Below are 25,954 nucleotides of genomic sequence, written 5' to 3'. Positions count from 1 at the left end.
CCCATCTAGGCCCCAAATCCTGGAACGCGCTACCTATCGCCCTGAAATCAGAGACAGACCTATTCTGCTTTCGGAAAAAACTTAAGACCCTACTCTTCCAATAGATTTATCCTGTCGCTCTAGCTGGTTCATGGTATTGTTGCTGTGTCTTCTCTTTCTACTTTTGTCTATCCCTGGTGCCGGGAAACCCACTGCGGGTAGCTGTTGCGCATTACAAGTTCAAATAAATAAATAAATAAATAAACCCTATCCATGATGCACTTAGTCCCTAGTTCCTCATGTATGGAGTACTCTGGTGTACTCGGGGGTGGGGAGAGGCTTTCAGAATGTATCTGAAATATTTATTTCTGCAATTTGGAATTTGGTAGCCATGTAACCCCAAACCTCACTGCCATATAGAGCTTTAGAAATACAAAAATAATTATATAGTTTTCAAATTATATCCGGTGACCAAGTACCCAGTCTGTGGCCATAATTTGCAATTGCTCCCGTTGATCTACCTATTTCTAAAAGCTTCCCCTCCTGTAGATTTTTAAAATAGAGTTTCTCGTCAAATAATATACCCAGGTAAGAGAAGGCAAGGACTTTCATTAACCTATGTGTACAATGTTTATTGGAGTTATGTCTACTACCCTGTTTGCCAATTTCCATGACATATGATTTGGATAGGTTCGGTGACTATCATGTGATAGCAAAGGATTCTTCCTTCCACAAAGAAATTGCTAAATAGGCCAGTTAACACAACTCTTTGAGCTAAAGTAACCAAATATATCGACTGTAGCAGATCTCCTTTGCCTTAAAAGACTTTGGTGACTGAGACATCAAGAAAGTGCCTGGATCAACTCAATCACAGGATGAAGGAAAGCTACCATCCCTCCAATGGCACACAAAAAAGAACATTGCACTGGGCGACAGCAAATCCACTGGTACCCTTTTTCATGGCTACCCCCTTAGGCATTGGGATAGGTGCATTGAATGGCATTGCTAACACTTATGCAAAACAGCATAAATAAAACGCCATATTTAATGGATAAAATGCATTTTTTACAGAGGCTGTAGTCAAAGCCAGAGCTTCTCCTTTCTGCTGCGAATCAGCAGAGATATAACCTAGAAACAATAATCTCCACAGGTGTGGATAACCATGCTTCCACCCTGAAAGATAGGGATGTTGTACAGGACACAGGAATCCAGTATCAAAAACACTGGATTTGAACCCCACTTATTTACTTGTTTATTTTAATAGCAGAGAAACAGGTTTACATGTTTCACCGTACTTATATCCTAGCTGGGAAGCAGTGCATAAGTCAATGCTGATCTGCTGTCTCTATAGGGATTCAGACACCCAAAAGAAGCATTACAAATGGCAGAAGACAATCAGCAATGCGCCGCCCTTTCTGTGGTCTCTGCAGACCCGACTGAGGCAAATAAAGGCGGACAGCTCTCAGGCACCGCCCATCGTCATTCCTCGGACTCCTACTTTTTTCCTAGGGTATAGACTATAGGTATTACCCTTCACCATAGCTAGTAGATGTGTGCTCACCATGGGGGAGCTCACACACTATATACATAGGTATTACTAAAACTGAACTTTCTACCGTGGGCTCCAAGTGTGATCACATACCAAACATTATTCACCCTCGGTGAAGAACAACCTGTTATTGACCCCTATAATCTTTCTTCATAAACCGAATGAATCCTATTCTGATGTGACTCTAGCATAGAATTACTTTCCTACGCTGAGGAAATGTTGAGTCGTGCACAGCTGAGGAGTTGTGATAAATTGTCAGCTGAGAGAGCAATTGCTATCCTGACTTCCAAACTAGAGTACATTGTGTGATCCTGGGCAAAGCGTTGGCCTTGGCAAGCGTTTTTACTGTCTCATTACAAATGCCAAGCCGACGCACTGGAAATGCCAGTAATAAAATGTGTAATTTGATGTGAAGAGCAGAGACCTGGCACAGCTCTAGATTTAGCAGGTAATTAATTCTCTGCAGGTTATTCAAAACTGCTAAATTGAAATTATATTATGAGGTTGGAGCACAGAAATGTCCAGCGTGTTTTACATTACAGCAAAGCATTGCAACGTGGGCTTAAATGTGAGTAGCCCAGAAACGAATGTGTGTCCACCCTTTCAAAGGCAAATAATTTTCCAGTCTAGCCTAGGGACAGCTTTGGCTGTCTCAAAAGCCTCACATTTTTGAAAAAAAAAAAATAGGTAGAATACACACACATACCTGCAGGTGGTTTTGGTTAGCCTTTTCATGCGTAGGAGTGTTCAAGTGTAATTAATTTTTTTTGCTTCTGCTGCCAGAGTACAGTGAGACTGCTTCACTCACTGGAGATCTTGCAATGTGAGTGATGGCCTTTTAAACGTCAAGAGCATGGACAGGTATTCATGGGATTCTGGGTTTCTCTTTTATTTCTATATTTTATATCAGTTTCGTATTTTGTTATATATCTTTGGAAAAAATAAAACTGCGTGCTTCTGAAGGTCAGATTTAGTGGCTTTGCCAGTGCTTGTTTCACTAGGGCTTATGAGAAGAGAACGACACATTTTAATCAACAGGTAATGTTTTATAACTTAAAACAAATAGGAGTCTGAGATTACTACATGTACAAACCATCCCAGGTTTATCACCACTCAGAAATGTGTCCGTACCATGTGGTCCGCTTAATCTGTGTCCAAGGCTTTTAACATGCAGAACCATCATCCTTGTGATCTGGGATTCCACTTCTTTGGGTGAACAGAACAGTCATAGTCACTGTATTGCAGTGTTAATTAACCTAATTACATTACCATACTGTTATTACAAGCCTTCTTGGATGCATACAAATATTTCTCACCTGGTTACAAGGCTGCAGGACCCAACATGTGGGTCCTAATGTACAAAGAGGGTTTACAGTCAAAAAAGGTTATATTTGAGACTTTCCGAGCCCTAAATGGCGTTTTGAAAGTACAAAACTCAAATTATGACATGTAGGGACAGAGATGGCTGGGAATGAAGGGCATACCAGGGTAGTTATTGCTGATGTTGGGAGGGTCTGGGACGGGTGGGGGGGGGGGGGAAATGCACGTGCTGTTTATTAAGGACATGAAGAAAGTGCGAGGTATGTGGGAGTGGCACAGGGGGCCTAATTGTTGGACCTCAATTGACTATGGCTGACTTGACTCATAGACTCCTCAGGGAGTCCCTACGGATAATTACCTGGAATGTCAGGGGGATGTTGGATACCATCAAAAGGGGAGCTGTTTTACGTTGGGGGAAGAGAGAATCTGCTGATGTATTCTTGCTCCAGGAAACTCACATGATGGGCGCTAAAGTACTTAGCTTGCAGAGGTTTGGATATCACCAGGTCTTTCATGCTGGTTTCGTCAGGGGCTCTAGAGGTGTTGCTATTCTGGTACACCGTAGAGTAGCCTATGTCCATGAGAAGCAGTGGGTGGACCCTCAAGGCCGCTATATATTTATCAAGGGTATGGTGGGTACTGAGCCGATGGTCTTTGGAAGTGTTTATGCCCCCCCCCCTCTGCAGTGGGCCCTGTCCGAGAAGCTGTTTACGGTGTGGGATGATATCCCGGAGTCCTTGGCTGTGATTGGGGGCGACTGGAATGAAGTGATGGATGTTTGTGTAGACCGTCAGAGGCAGCAGGGAGTGCTCGCTGGTCCTTCTCCAAGTTCCCCTACCCGGTTACGAGCTATGGCTGAGGGATTAGGATGGGTGGATGTGTGGCGCCATATGCATCCAGCAGCGCGCGAATACACGTATGTTTCTGCGGTGCACGGCTCGTTCTCGAGACTTGATTATGTGTTTGTGCCTGGTGTCTGTCTGAGCAGGGTGCGCGACGCTGCGATGCTTCCAAGGGGACTCTCGGACCATTCCCCAGTATCGATCACGGTAGAGCTACTTACGAAGCGGCAACCTTTCCGATGGAGGATGTCCTCTTGGCATCTCCAGCAGCCCACTTATGTCCAACACATACGGGAAGCCGTCGCACACTACTGGCGGGAAAATCTAGTGGACGGTATGGACGTTGCGGTAGTGTGGGAGGCCATGAAACCTACTATAAGGGGGGTGGACATTGCGTGGTGTGCTGAGGCCCGCCGTAGACGACGGGAATCGACCACCACAGCTGCCAAACTCGTAGAAGAACTGGAACAGCGGAGTCGGGGAGGAGGAGACAACGTGGCGATACGGTTGCTTCTCCAAGCGCAACAGTCCTACGCCTCTCTCTTGATGGATGAGGCTAAACAGGCGTGGTTGGCCACGCGGAGCAGAATATACCAATGGGGAGATAAATCCGGTACCATGCTCCATAGGTTGTGTCAGCAGCGTCTCCAACCGATCACGCTACCGGGCCTCACTGCTGAGGATGGAGTGACGATTACAGACCCGGCTGAGCTTGCGGCGAGTTTTGCTGATTATTTTAGGTCACAATATGCCCCGCGAGACAGTCTCCACGCAGACGACGTAGCTAAATTTATAGACGACTTACCGCCTCGGGCTGTGTCCGACGAGGCCAGAAAGGAGCTCGATGCTCCCCTTACGGCCGAGGAACTTGGGGAGGCACTGGGCCAACTCAATGTGGGGAAAGCACCTGGTCCGAATGGCTACCCTTGCGAATTTTTTAAGAAATTCCAGCTTCTCCTGGGGTCCCATTATCGATGTACTCTGGAGGCTGCACGTGAGCGGGGCAGATTGCCTCCTGACTGGCGCCATGCCGAAATTGTGGTCTTTCAAAAGCCTGGCAGACCCCCTGACAGACACGACTCGTATCGCCCCATATCATTGCTCAATATAGAAGCTAAAATACTAGCAAAGGCACTAGCGAACCGCTTACTCCCGTATATGGCGGACCTAGTCCATCCGGACCAGGCGGGCTTTATGCCTCACCGTGCGACACGACACAACATCCGGCGCGCGCAGGCAGCGGTGGATGCAGTGGGGACCTCGGGAGACAGGGCGGCTTTGTTATTGGCAGACATCCATAAGGCGTTTGATTCCGTTAGCTGGGCGTACCTCTTTGCGCTCCTGTCTCGCCTCAACCTGGGCCCAGTGTATCTGTCATATATTTCACTGCTCTATACCGATATTACGGCGTCCGTTAGGGTCGCTGGGGCCACTTTGGAGGTGTTCTCCATTGGTCGGGGGACCCGTCAGGGGTGCCCATTGTCCCCGTATCTGTTTGCTCTGGCCATGGAGCCTCTGGCTTCATGGGTGCGCATAGACGCACAGCTCCGGGGTTTTGTCTGGACTGAAACTCTTTTCGATAGGATTGCCTTATATGCGGACGACGTCCTCTTCTTCCTCACAGACTTGAATCGCTCGGGCCCCCGAGTGTTAGAAATCATGCGAATATTTGGAGAAGTCTCGGGACTTTGCTTGAATTTAGGCAAATCCACCCTTTGGGTACTGGGAGGCGCGGCGGAGATAGGCCCCTGGGCGACAGACTTACAGCAGGCGACCGACGGTCTGAAGTATTTGGGGGTGTTCCTCTCAGAATCCACCCGTATTACGTGGGAGCGCAACATCGTACCCGTGTGGGATAAGGTTCAAGAAGACATTAAGACTTGGTCCAGGATGCCTCTAACCATTTTCGGTAGATCAGCAATATTCAAGATGGTGGCTCTTCCACGTCTATTGTACCAATTACAGAACTATCCTCATCCCATCCCTCCCCAGTGGTTTCGGCAGGCTAACTCTGCATTGAGTCGCTTCCTGTGGGCTGGGGGCGCGGCCAGTATGGCACTACGGACGTGCTTCCTCTCCACGTATTGTGGTGGCTTGGCCACCCCTGATCTGCTGTCTTATTATCAGGCCTCACAGCTGCTCATACTCAATGAGTGGTGGTATGGTGACAGGGGAGACCCGGCATATGCCCAGGAGCGCTCATTGATGGGTAATAATACACTACACACGATTCTCTACTCGGCCCGGCTGCGGCGGACGTTACCGTGCGTCACGAAAGTTGTCTTGCTGTGTGGCGGCAGGCATTACGTCGTATGGGTTGGTGGGGTAGGCTAACTGCTGAGACGCCATTGTGGCATAACGGACGACTCCCCGAACTGACGACACTCCCGGGGTTTGATGGCTGGGAAGCGATTGGGATATCGATGCTGGGACATGTCATGTCCGGGACTACTCTTAAGTCCTTCCAGGAACTCAGCGCTGAGTTCAGTATCCCCCAAACCCAATTCTTTCGCTACTTACAATTCCGTCATGCACTCACGCCCAGCGTTGCAGATCTGGATTCGCTCCCTGAGTTTAGCCCCATTGAGGTGAAGGTGTTCATGGGAGACCTTGGGGATAAGAAGATATCTCGCATCTACCAGACAATGGTAATCCACTGCTCTTCTACCCTGCTCCCTCTGAAAGCAGCTTGGGAGGCTGACATTGGTCCCCTAGATGAGGATGACTGGAGGGAGGCCCTAGAGTCCCCGCGCGGAGCTGCAATAGCGATGCGGCTGATTCAATTCAAGTACCTCCATAGGTCTTATTATACCCGAGAGCGACTCTGGAAGGCTGGACTGATTGGCTCGTCGGAATGTCTGCGGTGCGGCGCGGCTGTGGGTACGCTGCTGCATACAGTGTGGTCATGTCCTAGACTGATTGGATTCTGGAGGGGTGTATGGAATTGCTTGTCTGAAGTTTTGGGATGGGACCTCCCACGCACACACCGTTTAGGTCTACTCCACATACTTGAAGGAGTCGGTGGGAACATATACAAGCGCCACCTATTGCTCCTGGGACTGTTGGTGGCCAAGCGAGACCTAGCCAGAGCGTGGAAGGGAGTCCGAGCCCCCCCCCCTATGTGCATGGAAGGCCGCCCTGGATTATTATATGGGACTGGAGAGACCTGTGTTTGAGGCGAGAGGCTGCCCCCGTAAACACTTTAAGATCTGGAAGAGGTGGGCGGACTATAGGGAGTTGCCCCTAGATCCCCCTGTAGCGCATGAGGAGGAACTATAGGCAGAGGTACCTAGGGGGCCTATTTACTGTGTCATACCTTACGATCGATAAAAATTGCGTTTCTACTGCACGTGCATGGGGTTAGGGAGGGATAAGGGGCGGGTAGTGGGGAAGTTGGGCATTGGGAGTTGTTAGGGGGGACAGGGGTAAGGGAGGGGGCTACTTAATTTGATTTATTCTACTCTTACTGGGTTCTGTTATGACAAAGTGAACTGTACTACAATGTTGGTGGCGCTCTCCTGATTGTGGGGAACCACGTCTTTTGCTGCTTAACTCAATCGAATAATAAAAATTTCGTTGTGAAAAAAAAACCTCAAATTATGATTCGGTAACATGTTACCAAAACGCAATTTGGGTTTAAGACTAAAAACAAAATCAGTATTTGAAAGGGCCGTTTAAAAGGCATCCATTCCAAATACAGATTCCTTAACATATGTATTTGTTTTGCAACTGAAATCCGGTCGCAAAACATTATTAATTTACCACCAAATTGATAATAACCATTAGCAAAGACAAACTCTTTAAATGTCGACAATTTTTTTTTTTTTTTAAGGAGCAGGCAGTGGTCAATGGATAAAATATTCATTTTCTTTTTTTTAAACACATCCAGTTTTCCTTTAAGGAAAATGGGCTGCATAAAAAATGTAAAAAAAGATTGCTTTATTTATAAGCAATCAGAGACATGGTGGTGTGCTGACTCCAGCAGGACACCATGCCTGTAACACTAACCAGCCATAATAGATCTCAATTTGCAACCAACCTCATGCATATTAATGAGGTAGTTCAAATTGCGATCCACTACGAATTGATATTTTGTGAACCAGTCCATTAATGCATAGACCTACTTCTACCAAATCCATTTCAGTAGATGTATATTAAGAAATCAAAAAATCTTACTTGATGCAATTTACAATTTCTTATTAGGAATCTTTTTACATCGTGCACCTGGGGTACATAGCCAGTATACAGTCTATTTAATGATTGAAGAATATGTCGTATGATTGTGGGTAATAGTATGAAATAAGCACTTGTGCAAGACGTTCATGATTGGACAAAATGTGCTAGAAGCTATCTAACCAGCCAGACACATACACACAGGCCTCTTTCTGGATAGGCTTGAGCTGCAGTGTTCTCTTGAAAGAATCCACATGTTGGATTCAATGTGCTCAGATTTTGCTCTTGGATAAGGTGAGGCAAATGGATTACTGCAGATATGGCAAATGCGAGAATTAGCCTCCAACATGTCTATGCGGCTTTGGGTCTCCCTTTGCCCTTAGGACAGGTACAGTGTACCTAAAGAGTGACTTACCATCCCCGAAGAGGAAGACCATCCCAATGACCATACAGAGTGGGTGAACGTTGAACTGGAGAGCGCCTTCCCATGCAAAGCCACCACGGAAGTGGCCCATCCACACCCCAGTGATGGCAATTATTGCCAGGCCGAGCACCTGAGAGCTGGCCACAAAACCGGACATCCAGCTTAAGCCCTGGTACCGTCCAAGAGATCTCTCCATCCTCAGATAGGACTGTGAGCGCTCCGTTGTGGCAGTGTGGAGATTCAGGCTGCAAAGAGAAGACACAGGAATTCAATCACAAGAATTATATGTATTGGTTGCCAAGTTGCTTAATTTATGAACATCTCAAGGACTCACACATGAAAACAGGGTAAGGTTTTGTAACTTGGAATCTTATAACAAAACATTATGGGTCAGTTGTACACAAAAGCATTTTCTGGTTGCAAATCCTGCGATTCACAAAACTGTATTTTCAAATGTACTGAACCTCTTTTATGATTGAGAAAAGCCTGTCAAAATCTAATAAGAGGCTTTGCGACTGTGAAATGGGCTTCCCCTCCTAAATTGCGATTTGCAATGGAATATACCAATGGTTTGTGGGAGCAGGCACAAACCGCGTGCAGCTCTCTTCAAACGTGCAGCCCGCCCAGCTGATTCTCCAGCACTGTGTCATCACGCACAGTTCTTCTTAACAAGCATTTGCAATTAATTAGGTCTCGCATTTACGAGAGTTTGAATTACTGGAAATGCAATACCTTAATCTCTTGCAAATACGAGACCTATTGCATTGCAAATTACTAGCCCCCATGCGGCGCTTTCTTTAGATAAGCCGCGTTTAAAGAAAGCGGCATGGCTGACATTAAAGTGAAACCGCGGCATGGGGCGCTTTGACAAAAAAATCTGTTTGTTAAGTTTACAAACAGATGTTTGATTTTGTGAAAGCACACATGCAGCGCTTTCACTTTAATAGCCGGCGCACACCTTTCTTTAGACATGGCTTGTTTAAAGAAAGGGGCGCAGCCTCCATTAATGTGCAAGCGCAGCATGAGCGCTAGTAAACAAACAAACAAAAATAAATAAATAAATAAATAAGAAAGAAACGCAGCAGATATAGGTAAAGCCGAGCGCCATAAATAATTATAATTAAATAAAAGCGGGCAGCGTGCTGTGACGTAGTGGGTGGTATAGGGTCCAATAATGAACCAAAACAGTGCTCACAGCCAAGATAAAGCAAAAGTGTGTAACAAGACAAGTAAAAGGCCCAGTCGTTATGGGAGGTAACAAATGCAGACAAGGTGGTACCAAGGAGGGACCAACAAGCCTAATAACGACTCGGAAGCCAGCGTTTATGACGGACAATGACACAATCCAATTAAAAATATGGGCGGAGAGTGGGCGGGGCTTCAAAGCCATAGTCCAATACTGCATGCCTCGCAGCAGCGCATTAGCTGCCGAGGCTCGACCTAAAAATCTACTCCTGATCCCAAGCACCCCAGACTGGTCCATCAGGGGGCTTAACACAGCTTTCTCTGCAGCCTGTCTCTTTCTGGGAAATGTGGACACTCCCTTCTAGTTCTGGACAGTTCTAGAGCCCTGTTAGTGCATCCCTCTCAAGGCACATCCCACCCCTGCCATTCCTCTACCACAAACCCAAAGCAGCTCTGTGAACGCCCTCTAAACCTAGGGGGCACAGTTATGCTTTTCTGGTTTTCGGCCCACACACAATTCTGCCTTGTATGGGTCTCTGAGTCCCGGCCTTACAGTGTTAACTAAGTACGTATATGCCAGAGGCTGTTGTATTAAAGAGCCGAAGATTTGTCTTTTTGTGCTTGTAGCTGAACAGTGCCTTCTCTCGCCCCACCCTACCAGCCCTTTTCACTAATAGCCAGCGTCTGGCCTTCCTGTGGTTGCTATGTGCACAGCGCTCCACACCCAACACCCTACTCCCTACTCAATACCAAAGTGCAGACCGGTACTGCAAACCAAACAGAGCTCACGTCATCAGCAGCTCCTGCGCTGACGTGGCTGGAGCGTCAACTCCATGGAAAGCGAGGACGACCTAGGATAAGGATGTTTCCATACATAGGGATGGAAAATCATCTGTTATACAGTCATTAATTGGCTATAAGGCCCAGCAGTAATTAAAAACCGACTTTGCATTGGGCCACTGTCTATCTATTTATATGCATACCCTTACATTTACTGACAAAAACAATGATCAAGTTCTCAACAATGACTGTATAAACCATTAAGGTATTCCATGTCTACACATACTTTAATTCATCTTGCATTCCCCAAGATTATTTACTTTTTTTCAAGAAGTCTTTCTATATTTTTTATGCAACCTATGACTTTAGCACAGTCAACGCTTTGACCGGAGTCACCTCCAAGTGTCTGGTTAAGTTCAACGGTGCAGGTTTCCCACAGTGCTTTACAGGGGGTCATAAAGGTGTGCAGACTACATGCCCATCCATTAGTTGGCTTCTCTGCAAAGCGCACAGAGCGATAATAGCACATGTGCCAATTGTAATTGTGGGAAAGTGAGAGATAAGGAGATGGAGGATTTCAGAATGATTTGGGAAGAAAAAGGTCGCAAGTGTCTAACAAAATGAGACCGCAGAAGAAAGTGATGGGAAAGGGAAGACCATAAAAACCTGGCAGTCAGTAAACTTCTATCGGACATAGAAACACTAGGACTCTCTCAAAGAGTGAAGGGCCCCACCCAATCAGTGGGTTAAACATTGGACTTAACCCCTTCCCTGCGGGGCATATTCCCCCGCTGTGCTGGGGGTAGGGGGGACGCGCGCAGCACCCCCGTGCTCATTACGAGCTCAGCTCGTCATGAGCCACGGTGGTCGTGTGCTCATGACGAGCTCCACACAAGTTTCTTTAGAACGCTCTCACAGCAGGGGAATTTGCGCAGCGTGCGAGCGTTCTAACGGTCATGACAAGTTCAGCTTGTCATGAGCACACGAGCACCGTGGCTCATGACGAGCTGAGCTCATCATGAGCATGGAAGGTGTTAATCTTTTACAATATAGAACAGCTGGATTGTAAGACCCCTCTACCCCTTACACAGACTGATCCCTTTTTAATCTCCTTTGAGGTACAGTCCCCTCACCCCCGGGGGACGACTATAAAAAACAAACATTGAAAATGCAATAGGTCTCGCCCTCGTTTAATAAAAGCAATTCTAATTGTAATTAGGTGGCTTTAGCTTTGCTTTTATTAGTGTTTTTCAAACGTTCATGTACATAACATGCATATGTATGCTTATATGTATATGTATGCATGCATTTATATTTGTATTTATATAGATATGCAGATGTATATATTGGTTTATATATTTATGTATATGTACATATATAAATGCATATGCATATATATATATATATGTGTGTGTGTGTGTGCATATGTGTGAGGCAGAGAGGTGGAGAGTAGTAGAGAGAGCGGCAGAGGGAGAGGTGGAGAGAGAAGTAGAGAGAGGTAGAGAGGTAGAATAGAGAGTGAGTAGTAGAGAGTGAGTAGTAGGTAGTAGAGAGTGAGTAGTAGAGTGAGTAGTAGAGAATAGTGGAGAATGAGTAGTAGGGATTCACTCTTTCTTCGTGTTTGCCTGCTGGGACAGGACCCTTGCTGTTGGTGGAGCTCACTGGCGCATTTGAAACCCTGAGCGCCTAAACCCTTCAAAAGCGCTACTTGTCGCCGGACCCGCTTCGCGGGTCCCGCTTCGCGGCGCTTGCTTCTGGTGGGCGCTGGGGAGTAGGACTCTCCAAAGACTGCTCTGGGCGTCAGTTAAAGCAGGGCTGCGAGCGTGTTGGTACTTGGACTCCGGTTCCCAGGAGTCCCTGTTGCTGACCTGCCCGAGTCACCTGGGCCGCTCTCCCTGTTTGCCACGCCCCCCTCATCACTGTTAAAATCACCGGACCTGCAATCTTCGTGGGATTCACTCTTTCTTCGTGTTTGCCTGCTGGGACAGGACCCTTGCAGTTGGTGGAGCTCACTGGCGCATTTGAAACCCTAAGCGCCTAAACCCTTCAAAAGCGCTACTTCTCGCCGGACCCGCTTTGCGGGTCCCGCTTCGCGGCGCTTGCTTCTTGTGGGCGCTGGGGAGTAGGACTCTCCAAAGACTGCTCTGGGCATCAGTTAAAGCAGGGCTGCGAGCGTGTTGGTACTTGGACTCCGGTTCCCAGGAGTCCCTGTTGCTGACCTGCCCGAGTCACCTGGGCCGCTCTCCCTGTTTGCCACGCCCCCTTTTACTACTCCCCTATAAACTGCGCACGTCATTTCCGCTGCGCGGGAGCATCCCGGGAGAAGCCCGGGACAAGGGCGGGACCGTCGGTGGCCGTCAGGGGCCGAAGGAGGCCGGGCTGGGCCCAGTCCCTAATATCTACACTCTCCCTCTGTCGTACTCTGGTTAGTCGGTCACTGGAGCACCCAACACTCTAAGATTCTCCTCAGTTATGTCCAACTCACTACCATCCCGTGTTGGGGTCTCGATACTCGGGCCTCTTGATAAATATTTTGAGAAGACACACAAGGAAATAGATAAAGAACTCCTATTAGCAGAGAAACATGCTGACCGGCGTCGATCCATCGAACACCTGAAACAAAAACCACTGTCCCAAACTCAAGACACGGGAAGTACTGGTAGGCTGGACAGAGATGCCGATCTATTCTGTATTGATCATATCCCCAGCATATTTCGTGATCACAATACATCTGCCATCAATTCTGGTATTAATAGTGATGACAACTGCATCAGTCCTCCTACTGTCTCTAATAGTCTTATAGACCTTAACACGCCAGCAGCCCTAACTATGGCCCCACAACTCCAATCTACTTTGTCAAACCATTCAACCGATAGTGTAGCTTCCACCAAATCAATTCCGACACATAGTAAAAATGGCACCGGAATTAAACCTACGAACTTACGTAGGGTTTTTCATTCCCCACCTAGGAAGAAGAGGAGAAAGGGTGGGGTTAAAAGAAAATGTTTAAATAATTTGAGCCCCCCACCCCCGGTAGTAATACCCAAAATTAAAAATCCTGTCCCGTCCGTGAGGGTGGATTCACCAGGCTCTTATCTTCATCCCATTCTACCTGTCACCGAAGATTTAGTTCCTATGTCGAAAAAAGAGTCCATGGAACTCTTTGATCAAATTTTAAAATCCTACATGCTCCCACTCATGGAGAGAGTTAGGATTTTGGGGGGAAAAATGGATAGCTTATTAGCAACTGCTGATCCGAATAAAACCCCCCTTATAACGAACCTAAAGGATCAGTTCCAAACGAAAGGCAAACCTACTACTTCAACCCTGACTCCAAGTTTACCACCTAAAACAAATGGAAATCGATTAGTCAAAAACTCCAATGCCACCCCATCATCATCCAAACCGATATTAGCACTCAAGCTAGCTAAAGAGACGAATGTGTTGGTCCCAAATAAGCCGAACCCCATTAAAAATACGCAAAATATGCCCCCCAGGGTTGATAAAACAAATACCACAACCCATAGAACATCCTCATTTCGTAAGAATACAGTAGAGTTACCCCCGGAATCGTCAAACTTTGTAATCCTTTTAACTGGTGTTCCTCCGATCACAAATGGAAACCCAGAACATAATGTAAATTTGAAAAACAAGGTTATTCATTGGCTGTGAACAAACAGACCCCTCCCAGCTCACTTAAATGGAGATATTATCTCGGTAAGAAGGTGTAACTGGGTGGGCCTCCGCCCAAAAGATCTAGAGGGCGATATTGTTATCGTCAATTTTAAGGACCACAGAGTTGTCTCATACATAAGTGATTGGTATCCCGGAAATAGGGAAGGAGGTGTCTCCACTCGCAATTTGAGCTATTTTTATCCAGAGGCCTTGCTTAGACCTCCAGTCTATTCCAGCTCCAGTGGATACACTCCCTTCCTGAACATGCCAAATTATACATCCTTTTTCCCCCCATCCCACTAACAATACCAATATCCCCCACCCCCTTTTTCCCCGTCGCTATCCTTCTAGACAATCTCCTATAACCAATAACTGTACTAACCCAATTTGGTACAATGAGCACTGGAATATTCCACTGAAAAATTTGACGATCCATTGTCGGGGCTGGACTATAATGATTGACTTGTTTTTCCACATGTAGACCCCAAGGAAAACTTAGATTGTACGGGTACTTCTTTTACCCTAGAAAACCACATCCATTATGGAGTAACAACAAAAGTAAACTCAACATATTGTGGTATCGAGAAGTATGGTGGGGCTCGGGGTGGGAAACAGGAAATTGAAGCATTGGTTCAGGTCGTAGCGACGGTAGAGGCTGTTGACAAGGTGATTGGCCATAACGGGGGGTTGCGAAATGGGGACCGGAAATCTGAGTCGGTAGTTTATGGGGTGGCTGAAACCAACCAAAGGACTGACGGTGCTCCCCCAAAGGACAGCAATTTTGGGAGTCCCATGTATGATTTTATAGTAAATGTTAGCTCTTTAGCCGGGGTGGTTTCAAGCGGTACCAAGTTTGGTACTTGGAACATAGCTGGGCTTGAGACTCGAATGTGCAATACAGATTGGGTGGATTTTATAAAACAAGGTGATGTCTGGGCATTCCAGGAAACCTGGACACTCTTATCTGTGTTTCTTGTTGGATACTTAAACTTTAGTAAACAAGCAATTAAAGGTCATTATCGGGCGCGCTATGGGTGGCCTGACTACTTGGGTTCGCCAATGTGAGGGAGTAAGAGCAGAAGAAGTATTTATTGATAGCCCGACATATTGATGGTTAGAATAAGATCTCCTAAAGGCCTCGATATCTTGTTGATTAATATTTATGTCAGGAATATTCGGGGTGGAAGGGTCGCTCCAACCCTCCACATCTTGGATGACTTCCTATCAAGTGCACACGGATATGGGTCCACGGTTGTAATGGGGGATTTTAACTCCTGTTTTGAACCCCTGAGTGTAGGTGACGGCTTACTCACTGAGGCCGAGGATATGACTTGGGGGATTCCCCAGCTTGAGTTAGCCCCGATTAGAAAATGGACACAATCTGCTACATTTATCAAAGGGTTGTGCCTGGACAAGGGTTTGCGAGCACTAAATGGCAGAGTGCGCTCTGATAGGACAGGTAGCCATACTTTTAGTAACGGCAGATATAGTAGCCGTATAGATTACATTTTGGTTGATGTAAAGATGTGGGCCATAGTTGAGGATATGGTGGTCTCGATCCGCCCAGAAAGTGATCATGATCCGTTGGTGATGGAATTAAGGGATCGCAGTTTTCTGGGGCTAGAGAGCAGTAGGCTAAATGTCGTCCAGGATGAAGTTGTCCTTAGTACCGACATGAGAAGGCTACGGTGGCCAAAAGTCTCTGTTAATGTTGAGGCACGTAAGGAGATTAGAACACTGGTATCAAAGTCTCTGGAAGAAATTTCTAGTTGTGGGTCACAGGATGATATTAATGCTCAAATCACCTACATCCACACTAGCTTATTTTTAGAGTTGAAAAAGCTATTTGTAAAGACCATCTCCAAGCAGGGCAGGAGGGGGAAACAGAAAACAAAATCCTGGTTTGATGAGGACTGTCGCCGAACCCATGAGGATTTGTTTAATTCAATAAAACAAAAAAACTACAGTCAAATAAAGTCTTGTAGGAAGGCCTACAAAAATGCAAGGCACAAAGCCAAGTCCAACTGGGATGAGGAACGGTGGGCACAACTAACTGAAGCATGTAGCTCCCGGAACATGTGTCAGTTTTGGCATCTACTAAAATGGGGTAATTCACAGGAAGATCGCCCAAGTCCTGCCTCGGTTGGCCAATCTCAGTGGGTATGCTACTTTGAGGAACAATTCAGGAATTGTAGTAATACTCAGGACGACATACCACGTCTTATCTCGACTGCCCCTCTTAATTTCACTAGTTGTGAAGTTAAACATATTCTGCAATCTATCCCAAGGGGCAAGGCACCCGGCCCAGATTGCATCCCAGCCGATTTATTTCAACAGGATCAGGACCTTTGGGTCCCCTACATAGTTCAACTGGCTAATGCTTTAGCCTTTGGTGCTAAGGTCCCTGAGTCTTGGTTTGGGGCAGAAATCCTGCCAATTTACAAGAAAGGCGATCGGTCGGTTCCTTCCAACTACCGGCCGATCAGCCTAATAGATGCGGTACAAAAAATCATTGCCCGCCTTGTACTTGGCAGGATCCAGGCTGGCTTCCGGTCACATGTGAGCACCCTAGATCAGGCTCTTCGATTTGTTCTCCTATATTGGAAGACCGTCACCCTAGGAAAAGGCAACCTTTACGCAGCCTTTGTGGACTTAAGGTCTGCATTCGACCTTGTTCCAAGGGCTAAATTGTGGGATTGTTTAGTGAAGCTGGGTATGCCGGTTCCCCTTATACGCCTCCTGATTAACTTACACGCTCATACATATGCCCAAGTACGTTGGGGTAAACCGGGGGAGGTAACCGATAAATTTCCAGTTGCTAAAGGTGTAAGGCAAGGGTGCGTTTTAGCACCCACCCTGTTTTCTTTATATATAAACGGGGTTATTCAATATTTTGCCAATCACCCCACTGATGCCCCGTCCCTGGCTGGAATGAAAATCCCATTGCTCATGTTCGCAGACGACACCCTTTTAATATCTAAGACCAGACAGGGCCTCCAGAAGGCCCTGTCAAGGTTTGAATTGTTCTGCTGCGAGCATGAGCTTGAGATAAATGTGTCAAAAACTAAATTTATGGTTTTAAGAGGACACTCCTCTATTACAGCTAGGGTCATTATGGGAGATACACCACTGGAACAGACCAAACTGTTTACCTACCTCGGAGTTACGTTTAGTGAGACCCTTAGTTGGTCCCAACAGGTTAACCTATTGGCATTAAAGCATACGCAGATATGTGGAGCCTTGCTTAAAGAACATAAGAGCTCCTCTTCTAGGCCCATGTCTCCTTTAATGAAAATGTATGGCATGAAAGTCCTACCATCTGTCTTGTACGGAGCAGAGCTCTGGGGCTATAGTAACCTTGATCCCCTGAAAGCTGCCCAAAATAAATTCCTAAGGACGGCCATTGGCCTTTCACAGTCATCCCCGCGGATCCCACTTTTGTATGACCTTGGGTGTCAGCCTGTGGAGGACATGGCCAGATTGCCTCCACTAGCTTTTTGGCGATGTCTATGGACTACGCCCGAACTCCAGCTCTATGCAAGAGCCTGCTTAGAGGTTAGGGATCTTCCAGGCTCCCTTAACATTGGTTGGTTCAAAGCCCTAAGAACCACCCTGTGTGCTATGGGTTATGGTGAACTCTGGTTAAATCCCGACACAGCATCCTTTCCCTCTAAGAAGGATTTAAAGCTGCAATACTGGGACTGGGTGGTAAACAATAGACACTCTGGTCTGACAGATACAAACCTTACTGGTACATTTGTTGTTATCAAAGACGTCTCCAGTTTTGAAAATTACTGGGACGTTATAACTAAGCCCCTGGACCGCAAAGTATATCATCAATTTAGGTGCGGTTCCTTGCCTCTAAGGGAGTTTACTAAACAGTGGGGTAAGGGAGGCTCGGGGCCCTGTCCTAGGTGTATAGGACAGGATGAAAGTGTTAATCATTTTCTTTTTGCCTGCCCGTTGTATACTGCCCCTCGAGCAAAGTGGCTAAGCCCAGTTTGCAGAAACTTGGGTACACGTTCAGCTGCGAATGCTAGTAGGTTATTAAAGTCCGACCTGTCAATTACAACTGTAACTGGATTAGCGAAATTCTTAAGCTGGGCCTGGATCCTGAGAGCAAGATATATTAACTCGTCCTAGGTTCCAGCCTATTCCATTGACTAATTGACTATGTGTATATGTGTTCCCGCCTAATGTGCCTGGATTATAAAGGTCATTTGCCTATGGATTTATCATAACTTTTAATGAATTTTCAATGAAGGTTTGCTTAAATGATTTAATATGGTCTTTGACTGTTTTAATATTACCGTATTATATTTTAGGAACTGTACATGTATTTTAGCTATTGTAAATCATGCTACATGTCTTTTATGATTTAATTATCGAATAAAGACTTCTTGAAATTGAGTAGTAGGGAGTGAGTAGTAGAGAGTGAGTAGTGGAGAGGAGTAGTAGAGAGTGAGTAGTAGAGAGTAGTAGTGAGTAGTAGAGAGTGAGTAGTAGATTATAGTAGAGAATGAGTAGTGGGGAATTAGTAGAGAATAGTAGAAAATGAGTAGTAGAGAATGAGTAGTAGAGAATGAGTAGTAGAGAATAGTAGAGAGCGAGTAGTAGAGAGTAGTAGAGAGTGAGTAGTAGAGAGGGAGTAGTAGAGAGCGAGTACTAGAGAGAGTAGAGATTAGTTGAGTAGTAGTGAGTTGTAGAGAGTGAGTAGAGTAGTAGAGAGAGAGTAGTAGAGTAGTAGAGAGTGAATAGTAGAGACTAGTAGAGAGAGTAGAGAGTGAGTAGAAGAGAGTGAGTAGTAGAGAGTGAGTAGTAGAGAGTAGTAGAGAGTGAGTAGTAGAGTAGTGTAGAGTAGAGAGTGAGTAGTAGAGAGTGAGTAGTAGATAATAGTAGAGAATGAGTAGTAGAGAGTGAGTAGTAGAGAGTGAGTAGTAGAGAATAGTAGAAAATGAGTAGTAGAGAATAGTAGAGAGCGAGTAGTAGAGTGAGTAGTAGAGAGAGAGTAGTAGAGAGTAATAGAGAGAGAGTAAAGAGTAGTAGAGGGAGTAGTAGAGAGAGTAGTAGAGAGTGAGTAGTAGAGTAGTAGTGAGTAGTAGAGAGTAGTAGAGAGTAGTAGTAGAGTGAGTAGAGTAGTAGAGAGAGAGTAGTAGAGAGTAGTAGAGAGAGAGTAGTAGAGAGTGAATAGTAGAGACTAGTAGAGAGAGAGTAGACTAGTAGAGTGAGTAGTAGAGAATAGTAGAGAATGAGAAGTAGAGAGTGAGTAGTAGAGAATAGTAGAGAATGAGTAGTAGAGAGTAGCAGAGAGTGATTAGTAGAGAATAGTAGAGAATGAGTAGTAGAGAATAGTAGAGAGAGAGTAGTAGAGAGTGAGTAGTAGAGAGTAGTAGAGAGAGAGAGAGTAGCAGAGTAGTAGAGAGTGAGCAGTAGAGAGTAGTAGAGAGACAGTGGTAGAGAGTGAGTAGTAGAGAGTAGTAGAGTGAGTAGTAGTGAGTAGTGGAGAGAGTAGAGAGTGAGTAGTAGAGAGAGTAGTAGAGAGTGAATAGTAGAGACTAGTAGAGAGAGAGTAGTAGAGAGTAAGTAGAGTAGTAGAGTAGTAGAGAGTGAGTAGTAGAGTAGTATAGAAGAGTAGAGAGTGAGTAGTAGAGAGTGAGTAGTAGAGAATGAGTAGTAGAGAGTAAGTAGAAGAGAGTAGTAGAGAATAGTAGAGAGTGAGTAGCAGAGAGAAGTAGAGAGTGAGTAGTAGAGTGAGTAGTAGTGAGTAGAGTAGTAGAGAGTGAATAGTAGAGACTGGTAGAGAGAGACAAGTAGAGAGAGAGTATAAGAGAGCGAGTAGACTAGTAGAGTAGTAGAGAGTGAGTAGTAGAGAGTAGTAGAGTGAGTAGTAGAGAGTAGTGTAGAGTAGTAGAGAGTGAGTAGTAAAGAGTAAGTAGTAGAGAGTAAGTAGCAGAGAATGAGTAGTAGAGAGTGAGTACTAGAGAATAGTAGAGAATGAGTAGTAGAGAGTGAGAAGTAGAATGAGAAGTAGAGAGAGAGTAGTAGAGTGAGTAGTAGAGAGTGAGTAGTACAGTAGTACAGAGTGAGTAGTAGAGAGTAGTAGAGAGTGAGTAGTAGAGAGTGAATAGTAGAGAATGTGTAGTAGAGAATGAGTATTAGAGAGTGAGCAGTAACAATCCACTAACCGGCTACCTCTCCAATCAATCATTGACGTAGATGCTTGTCTTTGACCCTGTACAACTCTCGGCTGAGTTTATGATTGCGCCACACGGATACGAGATACATGCGGCACTAAGTTAGTAAGGACCCGTAGTTTTACTTTCCCATTATAAGTACAGGCCTGCTAGACCCAGCAATCTTGCTGGTTATCGATCAGTGGTATAATCCGCAAAAACGTGTGCTCCCCTTGTAAAGCTTTGGTGAGCTTAACTTCTAATATAAGATGTTCGCCTCGAGAATGTACAAAGGACAATGTTTTGCACCTGGTGTTCACAGCAGGCCTTGTTGGAAGTCTCCCTCATGACATGGGTGCCAGTTGGCAGCAATGGCGTCTGATTGGTTTTCACTGGCCCTCTTTGTACGATGTACAGCATTAAATCATGAGTGGAAGCAGATTTCCGTTATTCCTACATTCCGCCTGGGATCAGATTAGCCGTGTATGCCTCATGCTTTTAATCTTTTAATTAGAAAAATGTCTGTCACATTCTTCTCACAACGGGATTGGTTAAGAGCCGAGCGCTATCCCCTCGGCCCCGTGATGCAAGCCGAGCAGGGTGACACAGTGGCATTATGAAATCTGCCCGCCCTGTCATGCCTTGATCAAAGAGGCCCAGCTCCCTTACAGTAAAGCAATGGCGGCCTTCCCCTAAAGAAGAAAGGTGAAATTTCCCGTGGCGTGAGTCAGTGTTTGGGAACGGTCTGTGTATGGCTAGCAGGAACAAGGGAGGTTGGCCGGGCTGGCGCGCAGTGCACGTGCACGCCATGGCGGCGTGCTTTCACTTTAAATTGTGTTTAAAGTGAAAGCACGCGTGTTCAAAAAGATGGCGGTTGACTGTCCACTGTCCTTACATGCACGTGCACGCTGTTAGATTTGGACAAATGGCCAGAGCAGCCATCTTTGTCCATCCATGCGCGTGCATGTAAGGCTTTCGGAGAATCAAATCCAAAAGGTACTTGCAATAGCGAGAGCAGCACATGCGCTGCTTTCGCTAGACGAGAACTAAACAGACTGCAACGCGATGTATGCAGGCCATGGCATAAACTTACTCCTGAAGCCTGTAGTAAGGTCTTTCACCCGAAGTTACCAAATGACAACCATGAGGTCTCTGAATTATTGAACACTTTTAACCGTGCCTTTACAGTGGCCCTGGACGTAGCTGCCCTTCTTAAAAACAACGGCCTTGCACATCACCGACCATCAGCCCCCTGGTTTACGCCAGAACTAAAACAAGAAAAAAACCACATGTAAGACATTCGAGAGACTATGGCGGAAAAGGAAAGGGCTTCAAGATAGGGAAAAATATAAACAAGCGCTGTCCTTGTACCATCAGAATATTAAATCTGATAGGCGATCCTTTATCAGAAACCAAATTCAACAAGCAGACAACTCCCCCAAAGTCCTTTTCAGGATAGTTCAGGACTTCATCTCTCCACAAGCATGCAGCCAATCGTTCGAGGAATCTCAGGACCTTTGTAATTCCCTGGCCAACTTCTTTCAAGAGAACATAAATATCTATTCAAAATGTCCTACTGTCCCTTTGCGAAACACAGTGACCACCAATCCAAACGGAGAACAGAAAAAAGCACCCTTATGTACACTTGACAGGTTCAAGCCCCTCACTCTAGAGGAAATACACAGCTCTCTGGCTACAGCAATATCTGGATCCCCCGGGATCTCTGGCCTTCAAAAATAATATCTCTTTTGGAGACCTGCTGCGCCCCAACAATCCAGGAGATCTTTAACTGCTCAATAAAAACAGGCAAAATTCCAAAAGAATGGAACCGTCTCACAGCAGGAAGCCTGCACCACGGTCAGATTTTGGAATGCTTGACCCAGAAGACCTCTTACATACCCAGTCATCAGATTGGACCGCTGCTGACAAAGTTGCCACGTATGTGGCAGAGAGACTGAGAAAGTCTCAAGAGAAAGACGTCTGCAACCACCTCAAGGTGGAATGCCCACGCCCCTCCCTTGCGTATAAAATGGCCCTTACCCTGGAGATAGATCCACACTTGGCGACATTCCTCACTAAATACATATGTAACCTTAAAAAGGGAATCAGTCGGTCCTGGCGGTCCTGCCAGGATAAACTTCTGGACATAGCAGGCCCACTCACAAAAATATTATATATGGCGGAGGATGCCAAGACCTACGGCTCCCTTATACCCCCAAAGGTCCTATCAGGATGGGCACAGAGGGTCAAATATTTCTTGCCAATGCCAACTGTGCCCTATCAATGGAGCGGAGGAGGTCTTTGTTGATCAAAATCGACCCTAAGTTAGGAGACTTGTCCATGTCAGAGGCCAGTCCAGTGGCACAAGGCAGCTTGTTTGGCAAGCCTTTCATTAATGAGTTTAGCAGGTTCGTCGCCACATTCAATATGCTGGACAACGCGCAGTTGTCCTTAAAAAAGATATTTAACCCCCAGGTTTTAATCGGGCCAGCTGTTGGAGAGGGCACTCGACCAGCCGTGGACAGCGACAGGCCTCTTTCAGAGGCCAACATTCTAGGCGGGGCCAATACCAGGACCAGTCCAGATTTGGTAGGTTGTACTCCACCCATGTGTACCCTTGTAACCAAGTCGACAGAGGTGGACACCAACAAGGTACCTCTCACGGTGAGTGTAATCCCTTTTTTCCACATAAAATTGGGGGGCAGGTTGTCAGACTTTACAACTGGAAATCTCTGTTGTCCAATGCTTAGGTCTTATAGACCATATGAGGGTTTCGGATAGAGTTTTACAGCTCTCCTGAGCAATCCTGGGCACTGCCTCCCTTGCACTTCTCTGAAGAGGAGTCTTCCCTGGCCGATGCCAAGGTTTAGTACCTCCTGTCATAAGGGGCAATAGTCCAGTCCTGCCCCATCCATAAGCTTTTCTCAGTAACATGTTTTGGTGGATAAACGCAATGGCGGGAAACGATCTGTCATCAATGTCAAACAGTTCAACGAGAGGCTGGTCTATCGCCACTTCAAAATTAATGGTATTGATCTTCTCAGAGACCTCCTTCTCCCCAACGACTCGTTAACACGACTGGATTTTAAAATGCTGCTTCACCGACATTCCTCAAATTCCAGTGGCTTCATGCCACATACAAGTTCACTACACTCCTGTTCAGAATGTCTTCAGCCCCGTGGTGTTTCACCAAGATCCTTTGACCCGTGGTGGAACATCTCTGGGGTAAGAGGCGTCTGCTTAATCAAGTACTTAGATGACCTCTTGCTAATGAACCAAAGCTCCGCAACCCGGCGAATCAACCTTCAGTGGATAGTTTCTCTATTACAGTCCCTGGGTTTTCTCATCAACAAAAAAGAAGTCAGTTTTGTGCCTGACGCAGTTCATTGTCTTCATTGGGCTTGTAGTGGATTTCATTCAAGCCACCCTGCGCCTTCCATTCAGGAAGGTGGCCAAGATCTGACAAGAGCTAGCATGCACACTAGCCAGACCAGTTACGTCCCTTTGACAGATTGTAAGGGTCTCTCCTCTTCCATCAAAGCCATCTTTCCTAGCCCCTTACACTACCGGACCCTCCACAGGCTCAAGATCTCACACCCCCAGAAAGACCTTACGTACTAGCAGTGTGTACCCTTGGCGGTTAGCCAACATGGAGGTGTGGAATGGTTGTGCCATTTTTGGATTTCAACCAGACCTGGTGATCGAAGGCGATGTCAGCGGAGTGGGCTGGGGAGCACGATGTGGAGTATTCTCCACCAGAGGAAAATGGTCAGAACAAGAGAGCTCTCTTCACATCAATTGTCTGGAACTGCTGGCCAGTTCATTTGCAGTCAAATGTTGGACAAATGAACAGATCCAATGCAATGTCCTCCTAAGGATGGACAACATGGCAGTGGTCATGTACATCAACCATCTAGGGAGGCCATGGCCAAGCCTCTATCGGATCAGGCAAGGAACTTTTTGGGGTATTGTCTAGAACATGGGTACTCACAAACTTTCTCTCAGAGCCAAACTTACAGTGTGGTTTGTGGCTGAGAGCCACCGGTGGGGGCGGGGTCAGTGGGGTAGGGGGCGGGGCTAGAGCAACAAAAAAAAATGTGCCCAAGAGGTACAGCACAGGCCCCTGAAGCAGACGCCTTCATCCACTGAGCCACCGGACTCGGCATACACACATCTCTCTCTCCCTCTCTCTATCTCTCTCTCCCTCTCTCAGTCTCCCTCACTCTCTTTGTCTACCTCTCTCCTTCTCCCACTGTCTCACTCACTCTGTCTGTCTCCCTCTCTGTCTGCCTCCTTCTCTCTCTCTCTCTCTCTCCCCCTCTCTCTATCTCTCTCCCTCTGTCTCCCTTGTTCTGTCTCCCACTCCCTCTCTCTGTCTCCCTCCCTCTCTCTGTCTCCCTCCCTCTCTCTGTCTCCCTCTCTCGCTCCCTCCCTGTGTCTCCCTCTGTCTATCTCCCTCTCGCTGTCTCCCCCGACTCCCTCCCTTCCTCTGTATCCCTCCCTCTGTCTCCCTCTGTCTAGCTCCCTCTCCCTCCCCGTCTGCCCCTGACTCCCTCCCTCTGTCTTCCTCCCTCTCTCGCCCAGTCTCCCTCTGCCTCTCTGTCTGTCTCGGCCTCTATCTGTCTGTCCCTGTCTCTGCCTCTATTTGTCTCCATCTGTACCTGTCTCTGTCTCCCTCCCTTGGTCTGTCACCCTCCTCCCTCGGTCTCCCTCCCTCTGTCTCCCTCTGCTGCCCTCCCTCTGTCTTCCTCTCTCTGTCTCCCTCGAGCTGCCTCCCTGTCACCCTCGAGCTGCCTCTCTCTCCCTCCCTTTCCCTTTCTCCCTCTGTTTCCCCCTGTCTCCGTTTCTCTCTGTCTCTCTCTCCCTCTCGGTCTCCCTCTCTGTCTCTGTCTGTCTCTGCCTCTATCTGTCTGTCCCGGTCTCTGCCTCTGTCTGTCTCTGCCTCTATCTGTCTCTGTCTGTCTCTGCCTCTGTCTGTCTCTGCCTCTCTCTGTCCCTGCCTCTCTCTCTGTCTCTATCTCTCTCTCTATCACTGTCTGTCTCTACCTTTATCTGTTGCTGCCTCAGTCAACCTGTCCCTGTCCCTGCCTCTATCTGTCTATCTGTCTCTGCCTCTATCTGTCTCTATCTGTCAATCTGTCTCACTCTGGCTCTATCTGTCTCTGTGCCTTGGGCAGTGCACACTTACTGTGTCTACACGTCCCTTCACCAGCCCAGAGACAGCCCCCCCCCCCACTTCCACCTCTCCCTGTGTAATGTAAAAGCCAGCGCATACTTCACAGGTTGTAAAAGACCATTCACGTATTAAGGAGCTTTGCTGTATTTCACCTCTTCTTAGCGCCCCTGCAGCTCCACTCTTACTATCGCTGGTCTCCCTCTCTGTCTCTGTCTGTCTCTGCCTCTATCTGTCTGTCCCGGTCTCTGCCTCTGCCTCTATCTGTCTCTGTCTGTCTCTGCCTCTGTCTGTCTCTGCCTCTATCTGTCTCTGCCTCTCTCTGTCCCTGCCTCTATCTCTGTCTCTATCTCTCTCTATCACTGTCTGTCTCTACCTTTATCTGTTGCTGCCTCCGTCAACCTGTCCCTGTCCCTGCCTCTATCTGTCTCTATCTGTCTCCGCCTCTATCTGTCTCTATCTGTCAGTCTGTCTCACTCTGGCTCTCTCTCTATCTGTTTCTGTCTCTATCTGTCTCTGTGCCTTGGGCAGTGCACACTTACTGTGTCTACACGTCCCTTCACCAGCCCAGAGACAGCCCCCCCCCCCCACTTCCACCTCTCCCTGTGTAATGTAAAAGCCAGCGCATACTTCACAGGTCTTAAAAGACCATTCACGTATTAAGGAGGCTTTGCTGTATTT

At 46.8% G+C, this 25,954-nt stretch overlaps 1 protein-coding gene across 1 annotated transcript in view; it reads right to left on the bottom strand.

Annotated features, from left to right (window-relative positions):
• CYB561 (cytochrome b561) overlaps positions 1 to 25,954 on the bottom strand; it is a 333,596-nt gene that overhangs the window by 281,932 nt on the left and 25,710 nt on the right. Inside the window, exon 2 of the mRNA XM_078645077.1 lies at positions 8,279 to 8,532. Within this exon, the coding sequence (XP_078501203.1) occupies positions 8,279 to 8,483 (205 nt within the window). The 5' untranslated portion in view covers positions 8,484 to 8,532. The remainder of the gene's footprint in view (positions 1 to 8,278; positions 8,533 to 25,954) is intronic.

This window comes from Lissotriton helveticus, chromosome 5_1 (assembly GCF_964261635.1).
Source record: "Lissotriton helveticus chromosome 5_1, aLisHel1.1, whole genome shotgun sequence".
NCBI classification, from domain to species: Eukaryota; Metazoa; Chordata; class Amphibia; order Caudata; family Salamandridae; genus Lissotriton; species Lissotriton helveticus.
The sequence above is the reverse complement of the archived record's forward strand: the minus strand, read 5'-3'. Positions and strand labels throughout refer to the sequence as shown.